General features: G+C 41.4%; 1 protein-coding gene across 3 annotated transcripts in view; it reads left to right on the top strand.

Moving 5' to 3' along the window:
- The window catches only part of ABHD6 (abhydrolase domain containing 6, acylglycerol lipase), a 37,369-nt gene extending 26,311 nt beyond the window's left edge, over positions 1–11,058 (top strand). For 2 of the 3 annotated variants that reach the window (XM_026677824.2, XM_087954743.1), the window contains exons 5-9: positions 2,184–2,316; positions 3,054–3,211; positions 5,355–5,409; positions 7,038–7,138; positions 10,640–11,058. In XM_026677824.2, coding sequence (XP_026533609.1) covers positions 2,184–2,316; positions 3,054–3,211; positions 5,355–5,409; positions 7,038–7,138; positions 10,640–10,816 — 624 coding nt within the window. In that variant the 3' untranslated portion in view covers positions 10,817–11,058. Of the gene's footprint in view, positions 1–2,183; positions 2,317–3,053; positions 3,212–5,354; positions 5,410–7,037; positions 7,139–10,065; positions 10,605–10,639 lie in introns of those variants that run through there. The other variant, XM_087954744.1, reaches the window with a different exon arrangement.
- The last annotated feature ends 1,546 nt before the right edge of the window (positions 11,059–12,604 follow it).

Raw genomic sequence — 12,604 nt, 5'->3', positions numbered from 1 at the left:
AACCACATCTACCCTACAGATCGAGACATTACCAAACCTGCCCATAACCGCGTCAGACATCGCGAAAGAAACCGCAAGAGACAAAAAGCTGGCACGAATTTTAAATTCGGTAGGTAAAGGGTGGCCGGAAACTGATCATGACGAGACTTTTAAACCATTCCGGAACAGACAAACAGAACTCTCGATTTTAAAAGGATGTATACTATGGGGGGATCGGGTTATCATACCAGAAATACTTCAGGAACAAATACTGTATATGTTGCATGAAGGGCACCCAGGTATTGTAAGAATGAAATCCCTGGCCAGGCGTTACGTATGGTGGCCAGGGATGGATAAGGATATTGGGAGATGGGTGGAAACGTGCACACAATGCCAGCGGCGAATGGACAGGCGGAACGCATGGTTCGGTTTACTAAAGAGACAATAGAGAAACTAGACACGGGTGACATCCACGAAAAAATCTTTAAACTGCTAACCATACAGCATATCACACCCAACACAACCACTAATAAAAGCCCAGCAGAACTATTGATGGGCAGAAAATTAAGATCACACCTAGATAGATTACACCCAACATACAACCCTGAAAAGCCAACAGACTCCTCCAGTAAGTACCGCACATTTGAAACGGGGGACCTGGTCTATGCAAAAAATCTCATGGGGGACCCACTTTGGATACCAGCGGAAATAACCCAAATAACAGGACCCCGGTCATACAGAGTAGAGACAGAGGACGGAAGAAACTGGAGGAGACACATAGACCAACTGAGATCAAGAACACTAGGGAGAAAGACTAACAACCCTAGGAGCAAAAGAGAAGAAGGCGCACACACACAGGAACCACATCAAACATTAAAAAATAATAGCAACCAAACCAGAGAGGGGGGAGACCCCTCAAACACAAATGAAAGGGGAGGGGGAGACCCTCCACAAACACGAGAAACAATGAAACAGACCCTAACAACTCACCAACCAACACCGCCAATAGCCCCAGTAAGAATTCGCAATTACTTACCTGAAGATGACTTCGAAAGAAGGGAGCAGGCAGCGGAAAACCAACACGAAACCACTCCTGGAAGGAACAGCCGAGCCGATTCAACCACCCCAGGTAGACCGGGCGGGAGCGGCAGCCGAGCCGACTCAACCAGCTTGGGTAGACCGGGCGGGAGCGGCAGCCGAACTGACTCAACAAGCCCGGGTAGACCGGGTGGGAGTGGCATGGCTGACTCACCCTTCCAGGAGGTTCCATGGAGAAGGACGGGAGAAACAGCGATCCTATCCGAACTGGCTGAAGACAACACCGCAACTGAATTGCGCAGGTCAAGTAGGAACCATAGAAGCCCCGCCTACTTACGTGACTATGTAACGTAGGTCGGACTAAAACAAATGGGGAGGGGTGTTATATATTTGCATACTTGAAATACTGCGTTTTGATTGGCCTGGCAATACTACCTTGTGATTGGTCCGTCAATACTGTCTTTGATTGGTCCATCTATATACTTGTAATCCTGCCTTTGGATTGGTCCGTCTGACAGCGGGAAATTCAAGGAGCTGTCATTGGCCGCGAGCCACGAGCAGCCGCTATAAAAGAGGCTGCCGCGGCTCCGCGGTTGTTCAGTTTGCAATAGATTAATAAAAGAGCTGAAAGTCACACTGGTCTCGACTCAATCTTTCCCACGACTTAACAGAAATCACACATGATTTCTTTATGGACATGTTCTTGGACTTTTCTGGGCAACAGTACAGAAATGACTTGCAGGATGCTTTTCTGTACTTCTCTGTTCTTGGGGTTCCCTGAAGGCCTCCCATCCAAGTACAGACTAGGCCTGACCTGCTTAGCTTCTCAGCCAAAACCACCTAGCCAGAAGCTGTCCTATCCTGAAATTTCAAAATTAACAGGATTTTGCTACAGTATTTTAAACCTTGCAGTGTTCCCTCTTTGGGGATATTTACTTCTTCCTGATCCAGCACAACTTTTCATAAGTAACAGCAATTCTTTCTTAATTGGAAAAGAGCTCCCAGGTTAAAGCAATTTCTGCATCCAGTCATGGTTTGCCTATACACTGATCTTGAAATAAGCTTTCCTATTTTGGATTAGGAGGGACAGCAACTTGGATTAAGCCCCAGCTGTTATTTTGTGACCTGCAGGATGCTGATGCATGGCCTCTCCTTTAATTTTCCAGTTTGTTGAATGTATCAATCTGAACCGAAAGCCATTTCATCTCATTGGAATTTCTATGGGTGGAAATGTGGCTGGTGTTTATGCTGCTCAATATCCAGCAGAAGTCTGCTGCTTAACTCTTATGTGCCCTGGAGGTGAGTCCCCCTGTTTGTGTTGGAGGCACCATTTAAGGTGCTTTGGGGTTGAAAGGATTAGCCAGTGACATCACTGTTGCCTAGGAAAACCCATGGGGGGGCTTCTTTCGTGTTCCCGTCAAGGAGCTGGAGTGAATGATGGGAGCTCACCCTGCCATGCAGCAGTCTTGAACGCGGGCTTGTTAACCTTCAACCCAGCGTCCTAACTATGTGAGCCACCACGTTCCTGCAGGTGAATGATGCAAAGGATATCTGACTTCTGAGAAAGTAGTAAAATGCATTGGATGGGACCCAAAAATTATGTTTGCATGCTAGATCCTAGGAAGAAACACATCTTCTCTCTTCCAAGGGGCAGTCCCTATTTAGTGGAAATGGACACCGGTGAATCATTCTGGATCTTTCTTTCCCGGTTTGGTGCCCTCCAGATGTGCTGGGATGAGAATGTTGAGGGATTAGTCTACTGTACTATTTAGAGCTGGAGATGCTTCGTAAATGCTGACTGAATTCAACAATAGCAAATAATTACAAATATTTTTAATTGAATTTGTAGTTCCATGCAATTAACTAAACTAACTAAGTCCATAAGTCAGGTCGGGTCTTGTTATCACTTCCTTTTCTTCATTTCCCCCAGCTTTTATTTTATTTAATTTTAAATACAATTTTCTCTTTCAGGATTATTGAGAAAATCTATTGCTTTGTGATCTTAGCACACAATGCTTCTTCTCCTCTCATTACAGGTCTGCCCGATGCCAAAGAAAGCATTTTTGTACAACAAATGAAGGAGCTGATGAAGAAGGAGTGCTATGATGAGCTTCCTATGATTCCATCCACTCCAGAAGGAATGGCAGACATGTTGAAACTGTGCTCTTATGTTCGTTTCAGGGTGCCCCATCAAGTAAGCGAATGGCATCATAGGAAAACATATTTAACTATTTATTTATTTGTTTGTTTGTTTGTTTATTTTGTCAAGTGATTATAAGATAACAGGTATAAGTATAGACATAGTTATGAGTAGATGAAATGGATACATATAGGAAAAATAAAAAGAAACAGTAGGACAGGGACGGTAGGCACGTTGGTGCGCTTATGCACGCCCCCTACAGACCTCTTACGAAAGGGGTGAGGTCAATAGTAGACAGTCTAAGGTTAAAGTTTTTGGGGTTTGGGGAAGAAACCACAGAGTCAGGTAGAGTATTCCAGACAATGACCATTCTGTTGCTGAAGTCGTATTTCCTGCAATCAAGTTTGGTGCGGTTTACCTTGAGTTTGTATCAGTTGTGTGCTCTTGTATTGTTATGGTTGAAGCTGAAGTATTCATTGATAGGTAGGACATTGCAATATATAATTTTATGTACTATACTTAGAGCGGACCGAAGGCAGCATAGTTCTAGATTTTCTAGGTCTAGAACTTTTTTTCTACTTTTTTTCTAGGTCTAGAACTTCCCCCCAAATTAGTTGTTTTATTGAGGGCTACAAATAATACATTGTAGAGACCAATGAAAATTAAGTGCAGTGGTATCTATTTAACAGAAACTGAAAACTCTTAACACTGAGATTAAAGTAAATTAAACTAGTAAATTTATATCAATATACACATACGCATATTTGTACGAACATAGACTTGCTTATATTATTTATTTACTTAAGAAAATTTGGATGGCCGCCCATTGTCAGGGACTCTGGGTGACTTACAAAAATAAAAATAAAATCAATATACAAACAATAAAAAAACAGTATCTCCCCGCACAGTGGTTGCTTAATTTGACTTGATTAGAAGTTGCAAAGAGCATTGAATTATTTTGTAATATGAAAAAAAGTTTATCTTTTTGAATTTAATATGTTATATTATATTCAAGTCTCTGCTATTTATGACTAGTAACTAGAAATTCCCATAGTTAAATGAGGACCATACAGTTCATTAAGGACCTCAGGTGATCGTATCTTACAACTTCTTGCCAGCTTCCCCATTGATGTTGGGAAAGTTGGAAGTCACAGTCATGTGACCATGGCTCACTGCAATGCTGTAATAAGGAGTTGGGTACTGAATGTGTAGACTGTGATCCTGCAATTGTGGGGATGCTATGATGGCTGGAATTTCATGGAGTCACTGTAAGGCCCTTTTGTTCAGCGCCATTGTAATGTTGAATGGATGCTGAATGAATGTATATAAACCGAGGACCATGGGTAATCCTGTTTTTGTCACTTCAGCAATATTCAGTGAATTCCTTTGAGGGTTTTTTGTATGATTTCTATGTCATCAGGCCTGGGAATAACATAATATTTTTTGTGAGCCTCTATTCAGTTTTCTAGTTCAGGGAGTTTTAGCTATGATATCAAATTCCATGAGAGTGATGGAATTTTCATCATTAAACTGTAAGGTTTAGCGAAGGTTTGGCAAAGGATATTAAAAGCTTGGGCTACTCTTCTTTGGATAATAACACATATTAGGAACAGAATGAGGGCTATAGGAAGCTGCTTTAAATGGAAACAGACTACTTTGCCAATGTTTCTTCAGAGCTCCTACAGGAAAACCTTTGCCAATTCTAACTGGAAGTACCAGGAATTAAGTTTGCAATCTACTGTGAACTGGCAGCCATTGGCAACTCGTCAGGGGCATTTCATTTTTCCTCTAATTGATTCAAATTTTCTGAACATTTAGCAGCTATATGGGTGTTAGAAAGAAAAGTGCCTGTTATGATTCAACGTTGGAGGGACATTTAAAAAAAAAGAATAATTTTTTTTTTTTAATTACCAAGCATATGAAACTCTTAGTTAAATTTTCTCTGGTAATACAACAGGCCTCTGTTTCCCCATTTTCCTGCACAGCCCTTTGCTGTCATAAGTCTCTAAGTATATCTTAATTTAAGTATTTAACACAGAGACTGAAAATCTGAATGTTCAAGAGTCTGATCGCCTGCAAATGCCCAGCAAGCTCCTGGAAATGAAAAAATGAACAACATAATGAGTTTTTTATATGTATATCAAGAGGAATGGTGTGCCCTGGCTTCATTTTTTAATATCTCCTTTTATATTCATAGATCCTGCAGGGCCTTGTTGACGTTCGTATTGCACATAATGACTTTTACCGAAAATGTGAGTGCCTTGTAGTAATTTTCTCTTGGATTTGAGCAAGGGTGCGATTCAACCAGTATAATAATGAGTTCGGTGAGAGTGCGCTTTGCACGCGCACATGCACCAAATGCGCACTCGGCGCACGACTCCGCATTTAAAAAAGCTGCAGCTGAAGAAAACAGCCGAAGTGCGGCAAACCGCTCTGCCGCACGAATCAGCTGTGCTTTAACAAAAAGGAAAGAGTAGGAGCAGGTGGGCGGGCCACATGCTGGTCGGAGCGAACCGGTTTGGAGCCAGCTGACCATTGGAACGAGGGGTTCGCCTGAACTGGTCCGAACTGGGAGAATCCCACCCCTGGATCTGAGCTGAAAACAGCAGCATCTTCATAAGGGTTCCAGAAGGGAAAATTGTTCCACCGCTTTTGTACATGACATCATCGGCTGGATTTGCATTTTGTCATCTTGATGAAATCAGATTCTGCTGATGCTACTGATTGAGGACGCTTGATTCATTTATTTATCAATTTTTTAATCCAGAAAAAAAAATCTAGTTTGTTTTTCATTAATTGAAACAGTGCCAAAAGAGGATTGAGTGTTTACTTGACTTATCGTATATCCTGTTTTTTGTACATGAGATCAAGGTGGCATACATAATGCCTTTTCCCCCTCCGGTAACAACAATCCTGTGAGGTAGATTGGGCTATGGCCAATATTGACAAGAATTAAAACAGTTTAATTTATAAACTGTTTTAGGGATTTAAAAAAAAACTTTGCATATTTAAAGGACTAGACTCCAGTAATGGATGGAAGAGGCATAACAAAACAATAGTGAATCAGAGGCCTTTAGCTTTGGGGACCTGGGCAGAAGAAATCTGAAGTGGGTGTTTTAGTACATTTGATTTTTGAAGCCTCTGCTAACAAATTGCTTGCGTGCTTCCTTTCTTCACTCTAATTTGGTTCTAGGTTTGAGCAAAACTCTCATTTTGAGGGATTTTGGTTAAGGTTAAAAACTTTGAAAATGATGCAGGGTCTTTTTACAATGCCATTTCAATTCCTTCCTCCCTTGCTTTTCAATTGGTATAGAAATGAATGATGCGCAGCTAAGAGCAAATACCTGAGACTGGGAGAAGATGGAGAAATGGCCATGGGAAAAGGGGTTTGGGTTATAACTACAAAAAAAAAAAAAAGTGTTCCGTCTGTATTTGTTTTTTAAGGAAATATAATTTTGCTGCACCAGAATTAATCAGTGAATGAATGGCTGGGTTTGTTTCCCAATCCTTCAGCCTGGTTCCTGAATTAGCATTTTCTTTGGATTTGCCCAACACATCAAATCGTAAGTGACAGACCCTCCTTGCCCTGGCACTGTTGTTTCCTCAACTGACCTTGTTAAGTAAGGCTTGTGAAGCCAGCCAGCAAATTGTCTGAAAAAACTTTTGTGTCTCTCTGCCTGTGGAGGCTCTCCTCCTGCTAACCTCAGTAATTATTTTCCTTGTTTCTGCTGTCTCATTGAGAAGAGTCCATTGCCATTATTTTCTTTCTGGGTGAAAGACTTCCTTCTTGAAGTCTTGTTTCCTCATAAATGGAATTCTACGATGCTTTGGGTGGGCTGATTTGCTTCCCTCCCCCTCACTTCTTTTTCTCTTCTGTAAGTGTTGATAGAGTTGATGCAGGACAAGATAAGGACTGACTTTCAAGACAACACGAGCAAGATCAAAGCTCCAACACAGATTATCTGGGGGAAACAAGACCAGGTATATCAGTTTCCCTCTGGGGTTTTTAACCGAGACCAGTCTGTAACTATTCTTTTTTCTTTTTCTTTTAACCATGTTTCTCCTTAAAACACGACCCACCCCAAAAAGAAGGCCCAGCACTGTTTTGTGCACCTGTGTTAAAATTAAGCCCTGTCCCCAAAATTTGGCCCTATTTAAGCGCATGTGCGGTCAGACAACACGAAGTAAGGCGGTGAGGGGGGGAAAGGGCAGGGGGGGAATTTGCCCCACTCACCCCACACGTCTGGCCTGGCTAACGGGCCGCTTCTTTTGTGACTGAAAGGAGCAACCCACTCACCCCACATGCCTTGCCTGGCAGGCAAATCAATCTGGATTTCCCCATTGACTTTGCCTGTCAGCAAGTCACAAAAGAGGATCATTTGACCTGGGGCTACCGTATAGCCATCTGCAATCGGGACCTTTTTTTTTTCCCCCGCAAAAGATGTTCCTTGCTGTGCTGGGCCACATGGATCAGGACAAACATAAACACTGAAAAAAACATTATGTACTTCAGGCATGGGGAGCGTCACTCGCCCACACACTCTTTGTACGCAAAAGAAGCGGCCCAGTGGCCAGGCATGCCGGAATGGACAATGGCAGGCTTTTTTGGGTGGACGGCTACCAGTAGCTGGAGTGACCATTAAAGGTAGACAAGGGTGCTCAAGGCATGTGGGTTGCATCACTCACTCTTTTTGGCCGCAAAAGAAGCAGCCCAGTGGCTGGGTGAGGCATGTTGGGTGAGTGGGTCGCTCTTTTCGGCTGTGAAAGAGATAGCCTGGTGGCCAGGCAATGTGCGTGGGGGGGAAATTAAAACACCCCCTCAAAACAAAAGGCCTGGCCATTTTTTAGGGGGGGTCAAAATAAAATAAGACCTGGTCGTATTTTAGAAGAAACATGGTAGTATAATGTTGCCTCACAATATACTGTGTAATGCATGCCCCAACCTGTATGTTGCAACCCTGTTTACCTCAGAAGCCATTTTAAAATTATACAACCTGTCTTCCTGACTTCCCATTGGATTTTATGCAATTTGTGGTCTGAAAATTAATAGGTTTGCAATTTCCCTCTCCTTTTTCAGGATATTATTTGCCACATTTTTCATATTTCTATGCTGCCATACCCCAAAACAACTCTGGATGTCTTTATAGATTAAAAACAGTAAAATAGAAAAAAAAAACTGACAAAGCATCAAATATAACTGGCATATCAAGGAAAACCCACCATACATATGGTGTGAAAAAACACACCATACCTCCATTGCAATGATTGAAGTACACATCATATCACCACTCCTTCCCTCCAATTTAGACTTTTTAATTTTGCTTTTCCTACTAGTGAGAATGTATGTGTGTGTGTGTGTCTGTGTGAAACCTTGTCTGGTCCAGATCAGCAGTTTCCTAGACCAGCTTACTCCCTTCCAAGTGCAGATACTGTCTCTGAGCTATCATGTAAGAGGATGGCAGGCCATGTTAGTTTCTCCACACAGCATTGCCTCAAAAAAAATACAATTGCAGAATTACTAAAGGCGAGAACAGAAATGCCTTGAGAGCCTCTTAAGAGTCATCATACATAAGTAAAGTAAAGTCTACCTTGAGCTGAGGTCCATTCCTGGCAACTATAGTGCATGGACTTGCCACGGTTCTTTCTTTACAAGAACACTAAAGAATTTTAGCATTGCCATCCTTGGGGACTTCGTTTGACTGCTCTAGTGGATTTCCTGGTGGTTTCTCATCCAAATACTAACCAGGGCAGACCTACTCTTCAAGATCAGCCAAGATAGAGTAGGTGCAGTGACTGTTCTATGGTCTCAAATGTGTAAACTAGACCACCCTGTATTATTTTTTAGGGTATATTTGTATAAAATAGTAGCATATACACTAATGAAACCCAAACAAAAACCGCCATCTTGCCTGAATAGAGTTTTATTTGGAGGAAATGCCATAAGAGAGCACAGAGTGACCCTGATTTAAAGACCTGTGTAGACTCAGTACATCCTTGGAGTTTACTCATTTGAGTGCAGATAGCAGATCTGTATTCAGACATTCTAGATACCTGAAAGGGCAAATGTTGTGAAAGTAAATGAGGCAGTCTGGATAGAAGAGCTCCATAAATGGAGAAAAACTCCCATACATTTATTATCCAAGTATATTGTCCAGGTTAATAGAAGATAATATGAAAGAGAGGCAGGATTGGGGAGAATTATGAATGAAGGCAAATATACATGTCCCAGGATAATGTTTTAGGATCCATTCTGGGTTAGTCACCAGGACCAGAGGTATCATCTTTCAAATTTTCAGACCCATTCTCAACTTCTCAAGTTCCCTGAGCATGGGCTCCATCACGAGCCCGAAAGACTAAACCTCTGGTCCCGGTGCCCGACTCAGATTGGATCCTGCAGAATGTCAATTCACCATCTGTTATATTCTTCTTGGGAGCAAAGATGTCATTTAATACTAAGTTCTGTCATTAGCAAGAGAGAGATTGCCATGACAATGACAAGGAGTGATGCTATTCTCTGACTTGTAAACAGACTTAAGGAAATAAGTTCACAACATTTCCTTTGGGAAGGAAATGAGAGGACAGGAAAAAAAGTAGGAAATGGTGGCAAATGGGGAAATGATTTTATGTGAAAGAAATAGAGGGAAGAAAAGAGGGAAGAGCTGGATGAGCCTGAATGAGCATGGGCCTAAGTATAGAATGGTAGACAATCATAGGCTCCAGCAACCTTTCTTCAAAAGCCCATGTCTTTCTTCTGCTAACCATCTCAAACTGTAACAAACATGCACCATCTCCAACTGGTGTTTTTGAGCCATGAGAATTGAATAGTAAAAGATACTTCATATATCAATTGTTGCCAGGATATAGCAACAGTTCCTTGGTGCTTTCTGAATTTGGTGATTTTCTTGCAGACATTTCATTATCCACAGTAGATAAACGTCAGTGCTAGACTAGCCCTGATGATGAGTAATGGTGGTGCAGTGGTTAGAATGCAGTACTGCAGGCTACTTTTGCTGATTTCTGGCTGCCAGCTGTTTGAGTCTCACTGGCTCAAGGTTGACTCAGCTTTCCATCCTTCCGAGGTAGGTAAAATGAGGACCCAGATTGTTGGGGTACAATATGCTGACTCTGTAAACTGCTTAAAGAGGGCTGTCAAGCACTGTGAAGTCTAAATGCTATTGCTATTGCTACCCAGTTTGGGTAAGAAACATCTGCAAAAACCCCACCAAGCTCAGAGAGCACCAAGGATGCCTCATTTCAACCTTGAGCTACAAATATTCTCCCTTATGGAATTTCATTTATGAAAACAAGTGTGAAAATTGTGGCATTTTTTTTTTACATTTCTTGTCCTAGTTGTTTCTTCATGCAGTCAAATTGGTTTCTTTGTGAGCCAAATTTGGTGCTGAGGCAATTCAGAATATCCTGTTGAATTCAAGAATGGCCAACATGGAGGTTACTTTTTCTTGGTTATCTTTTTCTCTCTAGGTGCTGGATGTTTCAGGAGCAGACATTTTAGCAAAAGCAATCCCTAGTGCGCAAGTACATATTCTGGAAAATTGCGGGCACAGTATAGTCTTGGAAAGGCCCAGAAAAACAGCAAAACTTATTCTGGATTTTGGCACCGCTGTACAGAATGCTGAAAATAATAAGAAACTGGCTTGAACTTTTCCTGTGAATTTGAACCCTTACGCCTAGATGTTTCAGTTGAGAGGAAATATTGCTTATTTAATCAGTTCTCAGGGATCCTATTATACAGAATTTGGTGATCATGCCAAAATCCCTGAAGAAATAATTCATGTATTATTTTAGAAATCTTATCAGCGCAATGTTCTGGGATACTGAACAGCCTTCACATACATATGCTAATGATAATAAAGTCTAATAAAAATCTGCATTTCTTGATACTTTGCGGAATAATGAAAGACTTACAAGGTAGATGTGTAAAACATTTTTCCCTCAAAAACAATCCTCTGTTTTTGATACTGATCACACGTTTTAAAATGTCCAATTTGAATTGGATAACATGATTATTGCTAAGTAAAGTAGAAAAAAACCCACTGTCTTCTGTTATTTTGCTCCTTTCTTGGTCTGGTAATAATTCACTGAATTAAACATCAGAGGAAAAAAAATGCCAAAGGGAAAATCCTTTTAGGACAGATTCCTATATGGGTTCTATGTCAGGAGTGTCAAACTTGATTTCATTGAAGGATGCATCAGGATTGTGTTTGACCTCAGGGGCATGGCCCGGATGGACATGGCTAGGGTGGGCGTGACCAGGGTGGGCATGACCAGGGTGGGTGTGGCCAGCTTGATGTCATTCGTCAAGACTCCATTTTTGGCTCGGCCTTCTGCAGCCCTCTGCCAGCAAAAACGGAGCCTGGGGAGGCCATACATGGCCCGACCAGGCTCCGTTTTTGGCTGCAATGGCCTTTCTGAACTCAATTTTCACTGGCAGAGGGATTCAGGAGGCTGTCGTGGCTGAAAACAGAGCCTGGGAGGATCATGTGTAGCCCTCCCGAACTCCGTTTTTGATGGCTGAGGCACCATGATCTGGTTTGCTGTTTTTATATACATACATACATACATACATACATACATACATACATACATACATATACATATATACATACACACACACACACATATCAATATATCAATATAATTATAGCATATATCAATATAATTATTGATATATTTATAAAAACTAAAATATGACTCACAAAATTCTGTGTCAAGGAATGCATTGGCCTCTTCTAGGTTTATGCAATGACTTCATGCGATCTAGCATAATATCTAGTTAATTGTAATGTAGGTGGCAATTGCAATTGATTTTTGTAGGAAAAATAGCCTTGAGCAGGGATGTGTCATGTGCTAGCCACGTCCACGCCCGGTTTAGCAAAGGGGAAAAAAAGTCATGATACTTCACGTCACGATGCCGTGACGACACAAGTTTGACGCTCCTGGCCTAGAGCAAAATTTCATACAGAGAAGCAAAAGTGAGCTTCATCTTTTAATATAGATGACTTTGCATGAGGAAATGTGACAAAAGGCTTGGATAATCCAGATATTCACTGAAGTACTGTTTGTATTAAATTACAATTTCAGCCAAGAAAAAATATGCACTACATATTAAACCTATAAAAGTTTTCCTGATGCAGTGAAAGTCTTCAGTGTTTATACTGATTTATGAAGAAGGTGGTTTTGTGCTTTTCCACAGTTTGTATGTATGTATTGCCTTAGGAACAAATTGAAATATTGATATCCTCTGGACTGACTATAATTGCAATAGTCGAGCACTTGTGAAGTAGCTGGATCCCTTTCCTTGAAGGGCAGGTCACTGGGTATAACGCTTGTGCATGTATAAAACTTGTGCACACAAACATACACCTATAGAGAGGTTAAATTCTATTAAAGTCCATGTGACTATTTCTGATGCAGGTGGTTAGCAAA

The sequence above is a fragment of the Notechis scutatus genome, chromosome 2 (genome assembly GCF_049901735.1).
Source record: "Notechis scutatus isolate UNSWTSFEM ecotype Mainland chromosome 2, rNotScu1.2, whole genome shotgun sequence".
Classification (NCBI taxonomy): Eukaryota; Metazoa; Chordata; class Lepidosauria; order Squamata; family Elapidae; genus Notechis; species Notechis scutatus.
The sequence above is the reverse complement of the archived record's forward strand: the minus strand, read 5'-3'. Positions and strand labels throughout refer to the sequence as shown.